General features: G+C 41.4%; 1 protein-coding gene across 3 annotated transcripts in view; it reads left to right on the top strand.

Moving 5' to 3' along the window:
• Positions 1-42: 42 nt before the first annotated feature.
• DVL1 (dishevelled segment polarity protein 1) overlaps positions 43-12,332 on the top strand; it is an 89,063-nt gene continuing 76,773 nt past the window's right edge. For all 3 annotated transcript variants that reach the window (XM_085298918.1, XM_085298920.1, XM_085298919.1), the window contains exon 1: positions 43-424. In XM_085298918.1, the coding sequence (XP_085155044.1) occupies positions 255-424 (170 nt within the window). In that variant the 5' untranslated portion in view covers positions 43-254. The remainder of the gene's footprint in view (positions 425-12,332) is intronic.

Raw genomic sequence — 12,332 nt, forward strand, 5'->3', positions numbered from 1 at the left:
GGGCGAGTGTGCGCGGGCGGGCGGGCGGCGGGCTGCCGTTCCCGGGTCGGGCAGCTAGAGAGCAGTGCAGGGAGCGAAATCCCGGCCGAGAAGCCCCTGCGCGGCAGCGGCCGGGCGCTGGGAGCTCCCTTCCTGTCTGGGGCGGCTCTGCGCTGCAGGCTGTGAGAGGAGCCGAGCGGCGGCGGAGGCTCGGAGCCCTCTCCCCTCTGCTCCCCCGCAGGTTGCTCCTCGCCTCTGCCCTCCTCCCCTCGCCCATGGCGGAGACTAAAATCATCTACCACATAGACGAAGAGGAAACCCCCTATCTGGTGAAACTGCCCGTCCCTCCGGAAAAAGTCACTTTGGCCGATTTTAAAAATGTCCTCAGCAACCGACCTGTGCACAGCTACAAATTCTTCTTTAAATCCATGGACCAGGATTTTGGGTGAGTGGCCTCGGAGGCGAGGGCTCGGCAGTGGCGGCTGGTCTTCGCGTCTCAAAACCGCCGTGCGGGAAGGGGATTTGCGCGCCTCCGCCTCGCCTCCGCTCGCCCCTTCCCCGGTGACCGCCGCGGGAGGTCTCTGAGCCTCCCTCGGCCCCCAGGTAGACGAGCACCTGCTTTGATGGCAGCAGGCGGCTGCCGTTTGTCCTGGTTTTCAACTTCAGCCCCCGGCGTGTGTGCGCGTTGGGGGGAGAGAGGGTGGCGTGGCGCGGCCCGTGCCGTGCCGTGCCGTGCCGTGGCGGTCGGCGGCGCGGCTCGCGGCCGTGGCTGGCGGCGGGGAGCCGCGGTGGCGCGGGCGCGGCCCAGCCGCTAGGCCGCGGTCGCCGCTGACACCGGGGGGAGCCGCCGCTAAAATGGCGGCCCGGCCCAGCCCGGCTCGGCTCGGCTCATCCCGGCCCGACCCGGCCTGGCCCGGGGAGCGGCGGGCTCAGGGTGACGGCGCCGCCGGACGGGCGCTAGGCAGCACACCCGTCGCCGCCGAGGCGGCCTCCCGCTCCCAGGGCGCCTCTCCTTCGCCCTTAGCCGTCGCCGAGGGGGGCCGGACCCCGGGGCCCGCCGGGGCTCGCGGGGCGGCGGGAGGCCGGTGCCCGGCGGCGCGGAGGTCGCGGCTGGCACAAAGGAGCTGCGCTGCGGTGCTGAGCGGAGCCCAGCGCACGCCCCCGGGAGCTGACAGCTCTGCAGCTGGATCTCCCGCTCAGCCCCGCCGCGGTAAGGCCTCTAGACTTGTTTTTCCCTAACTCCTAAAATTCCAGCCTGCCTGGCGAGATGGATGATTAATAGAGAAGGTTGAGTTCCTCCGGCCGCTCCTTCCCCGCCCTTCCCTTCCCGGTTTGTGCCATGTAGGAGCCTAAAATCTGGCACAGAGCTGTTGGCAGCTTCTGGTTTTAACTGTCACCGTGTTGGGGCAATGCCTTGACCCTTATCAAAGAAATGCTTTGCCAGGGCAGGGTTTTTTTTTTCTTTTGAAAAGCTAAGGAGAGTCAGGCTGAGGATGTGTTGAAAGATTAAGCCTTTTGCAAGTGCAGAAGTGCCTGGCTGATAATTTAGTTGCTATTCTGGATCTGCATTCATATGCAGTTGATCATACTAGTAGTGTGAAATGAGCAATTACTGAAATAGTAACTTCTTTAAAGGGCKTGCTCTTTATTCACCACTGATAATGTATCTGTATCCCTAATGCTTATTAGGAATGCTCCAGACTTTCAAATGTCCTTTGTGATCATTTAGGCCCCGTTTCTGATTGGAGTCGGGAGATACTTGGTATCATTCTAGTTTATACACAATTGTGTAAAGCCTGTACACCAGGCTTATTTACACTTGTAGTAAAATAAAGCAATAAAAAACCATTTGACAGTTTGCTGGAAAGTAGCTTTCAAAACATATTAATCTCTTTGTTGTAAATCTTTTCTCTTTGTACTCATGTCTGTCATGGGTGAGACAATCTTTACTTACTAACTGTCTTGCTAGAAAAAAGAGAGCAGGTTTGGGAAAAGTAATATGGACCGATGATAAAATAACATTACAGTTAAGGTATGAATCTAATATTTGCTGAAATATGTTCTCCTGAGTGTCCTTTAACATACTATATAGGCTTTTTCTTYTCTCTTTCGTCAGGCACGAGACTTGAGGCCTTTAATAGTTAGTTGTTTCTTTATCCATGGTGGAATGTGGATATTGTTTTGTTGACATGCGTTTCTTAAGTGGTGAGTTGTTAGTGTTGGCATGTTATTGCAGGAGTGTTCATATATTGACTTGTTTTAGTGGGCTGTGGAAACATTTTGGGAGAAACAGATAACTGCAGGAACTGCTTGTTTTCAAAATAAAGTCTTTGAAACTGTCTATTCATAAATTTTTCTCCTGCACCTTTAAGTGACAGGGGCACATGCCCTACAGTAGTTTTAAAATGCCAGCTCTGAGCTTTTATGGAGCTACCTCAATAAAGGATGTTGGATTTGTTGAGACAGCATATACGTTCTCTGCTAACACTACAGAAAATTTAATACTGGGAAGAACATAAATAGGATATATCCAACACATTTTGGGTTATTTTTGGTCTTTCACCAGGTAACAAGGTTAGCAACACAAATTCTGCAGTGGATTTTCGTGTTATTCTCAAAAGTAGAGTRAAAACTATCTGTTCTTTTTGCCTTATCATGGAAATAAGAGATGATGGAAGATGAAGAGTTCCAAATGTATGATTAGGCTTAGGGCCTGTAAATTCTGTTTCCTTTATTTGTGCAGCAGTCTTAAATATGATTATGCAACACTTCTGGTATTTAGAGCCTTGTCTGTGAGGAGAGTTAAGTTTGTGATGCAGTCAAATAATGTGGAATTGGACGTGAAGTGAATCAGTAGCAAATAGAGGTGTGTAACCATTTGTCTAAAAAAGGCCAGGCTCTGGGGAAAACTTCATAGGGTGTTGACAGATGAACAAGTAACTATGGGATATGTGAAAACGTGAATTTACAGCTRGCTACTTGCTTCGTGGTAATTGGTTGTGTTCATTCTTTATGCCACAGTACAGCTCCAGCAAACATGAAGTAGTTATCTGTTGATGAAAAAGGGATGCTGCTTCACATTCACACAAGGATGCGTACAACTGAGCAGCTACTGTAAAGCTGTAGAAGATGATGAGCTGTGAATTCATGCCAATCTTACCTGGTCATATAGAGTGTACCTAATTTTTATGTCCATCCCCTCAGCATAACAACTGATAACTTTTGGAAAAGGTTGCAAGGGTTAGTAATACCACAGGAAGGAAGGAACTGATAAACTGAACCAATTTATTTATTTATTTATTTATTTATTTATTTATTTATTTATTTTTACAATAGCATTGGTGGCTGTTAGGAAAGGCATGCTTTGATCAAAAGGAAATGATTATTGGCCTTAAAAAAAAAAGGAGGTGACTGGAAGAGATTCAGTAGCCTCATTAAGTTATGAAAAGATACAGCTGGTAAATTAAAAGCTAATGAAGATTGTGATCCTGCCTTATGCTTAACATGCTTAGCAGAAACTTAACTCCAATGTTGCTTATGTACCTCTCCTGACATGCTGTTAAATGCCTGTATGCAAACATATATAACTTCCATTTGCAAGATTAGTGCTGTATTTCATGGCCCACCATAGAAGTATAAATGCTAAAGAAAATTAGCTTCAATGTGGGACCCTATATTATCTAAAATTTTTCCCTTAACTATAAAAATAAACGAAGCCCTACTTCCCCCTCCCTCCCCGAGCATTTTTTCTGGCTTTTAAAGGACAGATATTTGCTTGCTTGTTTTCTTTTCTGTTAATTGTCTGATTACAAGCTGAGGAGCCAGAGCACCTAGTGCTGACTCGTCTTGGTCTTCATGCTCCTTCTCCCTCTCCCTCCTTTTTTTTTTTAATAGAGCTGCATTGCATGAGTGTTTTGTTTAAAAAGCTCTGTGAAATATTTTAAGAGGTGAAAATACTAAGTTTTTCTTTTAAATTACTTTCAAATGCCCTTTGTGATCATTTAGGCCCCATTTCTGACTGGAGTTAGGAGATGCTTGGCATCATTCTAATTTATACACGCAATTGTGGGTTTCATGCTGCCAGGCTTTACTAAAAAGTCTCCAAAAGTCTAACAGCACAAAAACTTACTCATTGGCTTAATGGTGGTAGATGTGCTCTTTCATGCAGATTGGGTTTTGAGATTGGAGCCTATACATAAACATAAATGAAATTTCATTTTTTTTCTTTCCAGTTGAGTTGTGAAACGCCTTAAAATTGCATTTGTAATAAAAAAAAGCTGATGCAGCATTAAACACTGCTAACAATAACACAGTCACATCACAGTTAGTTTTCCTTCCATGRCTGTAATCACGGTTTGAGATACCATAGACCCAGGAGTGCTCTGTGTTTCTCCCCTTTTGTTCTTTATGGGCTCTTTCACCTTTGTAATATTCGTCTTCCTATGATGGATTCTATCTCATAGTAAATATGGGCTGGTGTTAACCTCGTCTTCAAACTGACATTTTTGTTATTGTTGTAAATAGGGAAGTACAGCTGCAGTTTGCCACTAACCGTAACAAAACTATATATCTGTTTTATCCCTTATGTCCCTGAAAATGTCCTTCAAAGAAGTTTTTTTCCCATCTTCTGTAAGTGGTACTTAGATTTAAACTACAGTAACATTTTGGTTTGAAATGTAGTGTTCTGTAGGTCTAGTCTTCTGTTGCTGCTCCGTGGCTGTGCAGAACTATAATTTGGCATGTCGACTGCTGCTTGGCAGGGCAGTTTGCAAATCCCAATATGGAGTGAAAAGTAGTTCTTGGGTTAGGAAAGCAAATGTTTTCCTACAAAAGTGAAGCCTCCTTGAGAAGCCAGTGATGAGGAACTGACTTTGCAATATTGCACATGTTGTTACAATTAAGGCGCAGCCTTTCCTGGATCCTGAAATAATGTAAAAAATAATTCTGTTCAGAAACAATGTATGCACTGAATTGGTTCCAATTGTGAAAGATCAGAGTTCCTTAGGGTTGGAGTGAAGCTGGACTTGGGGCATAGAGCTATAGTAGGCTATAATGTGAAAATGAAGCAGTTAGGTATTTTGTATACCTGTGCTGACTGACCAGCCTGCATTAAGCTTTGCTTCTTGGAAAGTGCAGAAGAATGTAGGAGTGGTGTATTTCTTTCTGAACTTCAGTTACATTTTAATTTACTATTGCGCCTTGTAGCGCTATTGCTACACTATCAGTAAAGCTGTAGAAAATAGGTATAATGTGGACCTTCATCTCGATTTTCCTGACAGTGTTACTTTGATATAAAAAATACATTTTTTCTGTGCCACTTTCTTCTTGATGGTGACTTCTGTACTAACTCTTGATAGTGTGGGCCTGTCTTTCTTGTGAATATGCAGGCTTTTCTATTGAATGTATGTRGGTATGATGTGTTGTCTTTAAGATGTAGGATGTTTAACTGTTCTGACTTAAAGACTCAACTCTTGGCAGTGGTTTGTAGCTTCTATGTTTCTTTTAAGTCAGTGGCAGATTAAGATGGGACATTACAAGATCACATTCCGTAATGTGGTAGTATTGACCAATTTAGAGAAGGTGCTATTTGATGTATGTCTTATAGAGAAGGGAGGTTGTCATCAGCTGACATAGTTGCTTATAGCAACTGATCCTCTTCTCTCAGAGGAAGAGCTTAGTGGTCACTTCYTATCACTAGAATTGTTGATTAAGGTTCCAGCTACACATCCTTGTAATGCTCCGTGTAATGCAATTTTGTTGATTCTTTGATGATTGAAAAAAGTAACGAATGCAGCTAAAAATAAGTCTATAGTTCATGATGCTTAGGCTTTCATCATCAAAACTCTGACAGCTACATAAACTGTGTGGTATCCAAGTGATTCATATTCAGTCTACGAGACTGATTCCATATTAAGAATTCCTGCCTGTCTCTCCTTAAATGTTAGATGTTTCCAGAGCTTTTCTGTATTATTTCTATATTATTATATTATAAAACACTATCAGTAACTTCCAAAATATAAAGCTATAAATGCTTTTATAAAAGCGTATGATCCAGGCATTCCCATCAGTTGTTTGTTTTAATTTTGCTATGAAATAACCTACTTTCAGACTTCATTTTACTGTTTTTCTCTAGTTAGTATAAGACGCTATGCTGTGATATAATATAAGCGATTCAGAGGAAGAACTATCCTATGTCAAATACATGGCCCAGGCCAATTCCTCTGTAAAAAAGCTGATACTGATAAATATATTCTATCGAGTGTTGTTCTAGTTTCCTTTGTGCTCTTTAATCAAGATGTGAGTAGGGCAGAAACTGCTGATAACTTCTTTCAGTACTGCAGAATAAGAAGAGCAAGCCTGTCTTGGACTCTTGTAATCTTCATCTATCAAATACCAGAGTATGTCTGTTCTGCTATGCTTCTGGATGAGGTTCAAGTCCTCATTCTTTCCATTGTGTGAATTAATACTCTTTTGATTATACTTCTTTAGGGAGTATTTGAGGAGTGGCTTTTTAGGCATTCCTTTGGTATCAGTAACAGAACTTCCTGTTAAACTTAGTTTTAGGAGCAGCTGTTTCTTGCACAGAAATTGCTTTTCTTGATACCTGCTGTGTTGAAAGCTTGCAAGCAGTTGTGATTTAAAGCTTGGGATTATGAGCTGAACAGACATTTTTTTTAATGGAATAACAATATGAGAAGCAGTTTTGTATTTTTCCTCATGGAGACAATGTGCCATGCTCTGTTTTTACACTTGTCCTAAAATAAGTTCTAACTGGAAAAATGTATAACTGTGAAGATTTAGAACAGCTTCATCACTGGGAAAGCTTTGGAGGAAAGACATTAAAAAACAAATTATTTCATTTTTTAAATAGGAAAAAATAAAAAGAGGAGATGGTTATTTGTAAATGAGGCCTAAAAGATTGAGGCTTTCAGTACCATTTGGACTTTAGGCATATATCACCTAGAAAACAGAAAGTTAACATGTTTTGTTCACAGAATTCTGCACTCATTGAATGTAACTAGAAAAGTGGTTGTAAAAATCCTGCAAGCAAAGGAACTTTGGACAAAAACATGGAAGACTTATTTTTGCCTGTTTTCTGTCAATCAGATGCTGTGGCAATTCTAGACTCTCAGCTAGCCAAAATCAAGAAAAAGCTTTTGGGCAGAGCTCTGTGCTTGGAAAACTGTTCCTGTTCTCATCCAGGGATGAGGCAGCAGACTGGACAAAAGTGGCTTGCAGGTAGGATTCTACCTTTTAGGTGGACTCTGTTATGCTAGGTAGTAGTTAGGGCATAGATTTTTTTTGGTGGGGGAGGGCAGGGGAGGTAGTTTTTGCAACAAAGATTTTAATGAGGTATTTTTGCTGATATTTTTAAGGAGACCTCCCAAGACTACAGGCAGCATGAAAGGAAGCATACCTCCATGCTTATTTGAAAACTGAACAATCAGGTGAAAGAGGCTGATATCGTAGGTCAGTTACAGGTAGGAGTTTTCTTTCTTTATTCTATTCCCCCCCTCCCCCCCCAAAAAAAGTGAAGTGATTCACATTTGCATTAGAAAAAATGGAGCTGGTGAAATAATATTTAGAGAGGGCATGTAATAAGAAAATACTCCTTGCCACTCTGTGGTAGAAGAATGGATACCCACAGAGCGAGTCTGTATGAGTCAGACCTAGCCAAGGGGATATTGAGGCAGCTACTGTGATCAAAACTTTGGCAGTGATTTTAGCTCTATAAATGGAGATTTTCGGAAATACAACACAGAGTGTCTGCAAGACTCTAATGTAGGTTGGATGTGTCTAGGGAGCAGTCAGAATTCAAGATGATATCCAGGTTACTGACTTGAGTGACAAGCAGGTAGATGGAGCGTTCAGAAGTTTTGTGCCAAGTAACTTGCAATGTGGAAATATATGTGAGGTTATCTTTGCAAAGAAGTGATGTGGAATCTACCTCTGTTGGTTTGTTTTCCCATGTGCACCTCTGTCTCCTACCTGTCTAGTCTCATTTACCCTCAATGTTACTGAGCAAAGAACATGTTTTCAAGGGGGGGATTGAGTAATTAAGTTGTTTCCTGGGGGTGGAACTAACTAAACTAGGTTTCCTGAAGATTTGTGTCCCTTCTGCATTAACTCACCCTATTTTCTGACTCATTGCTTATCTCAGACTCCTTGGTCTGTTAGCAGATAGTCAGTTTACTTAGAGACAGGGGTAAGAAGGTTTGGTACCTCAACTGGTAATGCAATCACATAATTTACTATATATATCTTTGTAAATGCCTGTAGTATGTTTACTGAAAATATCTTTCTGATGGCTTGTGGATTTGAACAGGTGAAGTAGCAAATAGGTTCCTTTTAAAGCTTTTTCTTCTGTGCTCTTTCTGGCCATATTTGCCTGTCTGCAAGCTAAAAAGGAATGGTTGCATAATAGTCAAAGTTGTCTTAAGGTCACACAGATAACTCTTCCATGTGATGTAAACAAGCATGGCTGACCAAGAAAGTGAATACAAGGCCTATGCAAGGCTGAACATTACAATCTGTGGCTAAGTTTTATGGCCCCCTCTGCTGCTGCCATCTTTGCTTTGAGAGGATATAGCAGGTTTTATAGTAGCACTAAAGTGCTCTTTGGGACTGATCCAAAGCCTGGTGAAGTCCCTGAGTCTTTCTCCTAATTTCACTGGCTTTTGAACCAATTTTCAATGGAACTTTCTGTTACATGAGCAATTCTGATTTGAATATGAAACTTGCTGTAGGTAYGGGGGGAGCAGAATACTTTTTAATAAGGGCTTTCCTCAAAATTATGCTTGAAACAATGGCTAAGTAGGTTGAGATGAGAGAGAGAAATTTATTCCAGGTAGAGAATTCTCCAAAGCTTTTTACCAGTTAGAGGCTGGGATTTTTTTAGTTCTTTGAGATAGCTAGTAAGACAGAGTATGMTGACTCTGGCTTTACAGTTCGTTCCAGTCATGGTTCCTTCCAGCTTTCATTCCACTCAGCATGGTCTGTTGTACACCTAAATGCTGTAAACTTTGCAGCAGTCTTGGTCCACTCTTGGAGAAGAAGATCAAAACTGAAGGCCAGGTTTGATTCAATCAATTAAATCTGTAATAATTTTGAAAACAGTAAAGGTAGGACCTAGGCCTGAATATCTGGATCAGTAGCAAATGCACAGAGGCCTTCAGGAGAACGGGCAATCCGTAAGACAGGAAGGACGATTTCCTTAATGCTTGTAGAAGACTAAAGTACTGTTACCTAGTGGAAGAAAATGGTTAGTTACGTAGTTAAAGCACTGAACTGAGACTTGAGGTATAGAAAAAAAAAGGAATTTGCATTCAGCTACAGATTTAGGCTTGGACTCAGCAAAGTGCTTGAACATGCTAAAGTGTAGTACTAAATTGAGGCCTGTTTTAGCCACTTGCCCAATAAGAATAGTCTTTCTTTCCCCTAGGTTCTTCCTGTTTTCTCTGCTGAAATCTATAAAGACTTTTTAGAGACTGTATCTTACTGTTTATGTTTATACAGCACCTAGCACTGTGATGCTTTACTTTTTGCTGACATCAGAAGGCACTATTGTTATACAAGTAATAAAACATGTGTGAGAACACCAGGCTTATAGACCCCAAAGTCCATATTTCTGTAACCACACTAGGTTAGTTTATTTTGCCAAGCTGATTCTGATACAAGTACAAGTCACTGCTAATTTTAAAAACCCAACTGTAATGTAATCTAAATACTTAAAACAACTGCTTTTTCTGCTGGAACCTGAGGACTGCCCTACTTTGAGGGTGGAGTACGTTATATTTATTAAAAGCTAGTGCTATGAAAACATGCTGAAGGGATACATCAGGTTTGGTCTGCTTCCTGTAGCTAGTGATTTGCAGCGAGACAAGTTAGAAAAACAAGTTTACCACTGTTCATTAAATGAACACCTTGCCATAGTGTATGCACAGTTTTCTTTCCAGTACTCAGGTAGCCTAGTTTTGGCTTAACCATACACACACAGACTGCACAGCTGTTAAAAATGTTAGCTGTCTCTGCAGGAGTGAAGTTCAGCAGTGTATCTGTTTTACTAGGGATTTATGAAATAATTTTTGCAAATTTATTGCCCTTCTAGTCTGCTGCAGGAGAGCAGCAGGCAAAAGCAGATGCACAAGGAGGAGATCCACATCTAGCACTTTGAAATCAGCCATAAATAGCAAGGGAATACATTAAATTTTGAATTAAGAAATTCGTTTACATGCAATATTAAAACCTGTAAAGATTGCCATGCTGTATTTGAGATTAGCACAGCAGACTGCTTTCTGATTCTGCTTGGATTCTGCTTTACTTCCAGTATGGTGTCTGGCATTTTTGAAAATAGCTTTGTTCATACTCACCTTTTAGATTCTATTTTAAATGCAGTTTGATGATTGTTACCATGACTTGTGCAACTTGGTTGATTATCATTCTGATTAGTATATTCAGAGAATCAGAATCTCAGAACTGAGAGGTATTAGTTGACCAAGAAATTGCATTCCTTGCAATTTTCCTTTGCAATATTGCTTTTAAATTGCTCTGCATTGTTACTTCAATTCACGAAACTACTAATACGATTGGAAGCCTAATAGTAATTGAATCAAAATGGCTGTTTAAGAGCCTTTTGCTGGTAATAAAATATATGGAAGTTGTAAAAATTTTCCTTTCCCGATAGAGCAGTTAAGCCTTGGTCTTCAGTTCTCTAAGCATATAATCTCTACTGTACAAATTAGCCTCATGGAGACTGATTTGAAGTGGTACTAGGTCAGCCCTCTCTGGAATTGATGTAGTGTGGTTCTTTTTGTGGTAGAGTAGACTCCCTTGAAAGAGCAGAATTGAACAAGGTTCAGCCCCATGCCAGCATGATTGTAAAGCCTTGTAGGGCCTGAACCTTTACCTCTCCATGCTATTACATATGGTGCATACACTTACCTTAGATTAACTTCAAACATGCTGGAATCTTGTATGTGGCACAGGACTGTGTTAGACGTAGTCTGTCACTGGCTAGTTAAAGTATTTTGGAAATTGTTTTTCAGTTGGCCTGAAAATCAATGCATTAAGAAGGGCAAATTCATAAGAGAGGTCCTCAAGAAAGGAGCATCTCTTCATGGTAAAATCTGATTTTTTTTTTTTTTTATCCCAGTTCATGGCATCTCCTACTGCTTTCTGACCCTCTTTTACTTTGACAGCATGTAAGAAAGAAAATTCCTTTCTCCTTAACATTCTCCAAAAATTGGCAGACAGATGAACCTGTTCTGGAGGAAAAAATGAAGTTGAGGCTGCTGTCTGGGTAACTTGCTAACCCAAGAGCTGCACCCAGCTGTCTCCTGAGAAGACCTTTTCAGATATTAAATTTTGTTTACTTATTTTTCCARACGTAATAGTGACCTCAAGGTGAAAGATATTACTCAGAGCTAAACTAGAATTAGACTGGACAGGTAACTGTCTTTCCTGGTGGAAATAGTGTCTTATGAAAGTACATGAACCATCTGTTAGTCATCCTTGCTTCAGCAGAGAAGAATAAGGTATCTGTACTCATCTTTGTATTTGCAGAATATTTTGGTCTAGTTGCTTTATGCCCTACATATGTGTATGTGTATGGGGGAATCATAGAATGTTAAGGTTGGAAGGGACCTCTGAGAGATCATCTAGTCCAACCCTCAGCATAGCCCATAGGGGGATAGAACCCGCGTCCTTGGCATTAACAGCACCACACTCTAAGCAACTGAGCTAAACCTGCCCCCTGAACATAGTATGGTAAAAATATTCTTCCTTCTAAGATGAGAAATACACTTCACTTAATACTGTGCTGTGTATGTGAARAATTTTCTAGTATGTTAAAAAGTATGTGTGCAGGGGGAAGCAGCAGCACAGCTTATGCATGTAACAAGAGAGACTGATATAGTATGGGAGTGAGTAATGGGAGACTTGTGTCTTACTTTCAAAAGCAATTATTATTCAAAGTCCAGAATCTTGATCTTGAGTATACTGCCTGAGCCTTAGATGTGGAAATGTCATTATGCATTGCCATTAAGCTGTGTGGGGAAATAAGAAGGTGGGGACTGATGTACTTTCACTCACTGTTAAGCTGCATGATAAGCACATTCTTGGATGGAAGTTGTAAGCAGAGATCATGGAGGTGGGCTGGTTAGTCATCTTGGAYCTTTCTTTCTAAGGTATCTGGTACTTAAGGTGTCTATTTTCCTACTACTGCTTCATTTGTTGTTTCTCTGTGAGTGATAAAAAATACTTAGGTATTCTTGAGGAGGTGTTCTTCTTCATGGAACTCGATGTAAATGTCTCTGGTGGAGTAAAGGGGGTGAAGGGAAAGTGTTCTTAAGGCT

This window comes from Rhea americana, unplaced genomic scaffold (genome assembly GCF_003343005.1).
Source record: "Rhea americana isolate MKP2758 unplaced genomic scaffold, rheAme1 scaffold_143, whole genome shotgun sequence".
NCBI lineage: Eukaryota > Metazoa > Chordata > Aves > Rheiformes > Rheidae > Rhea > Rhea americana.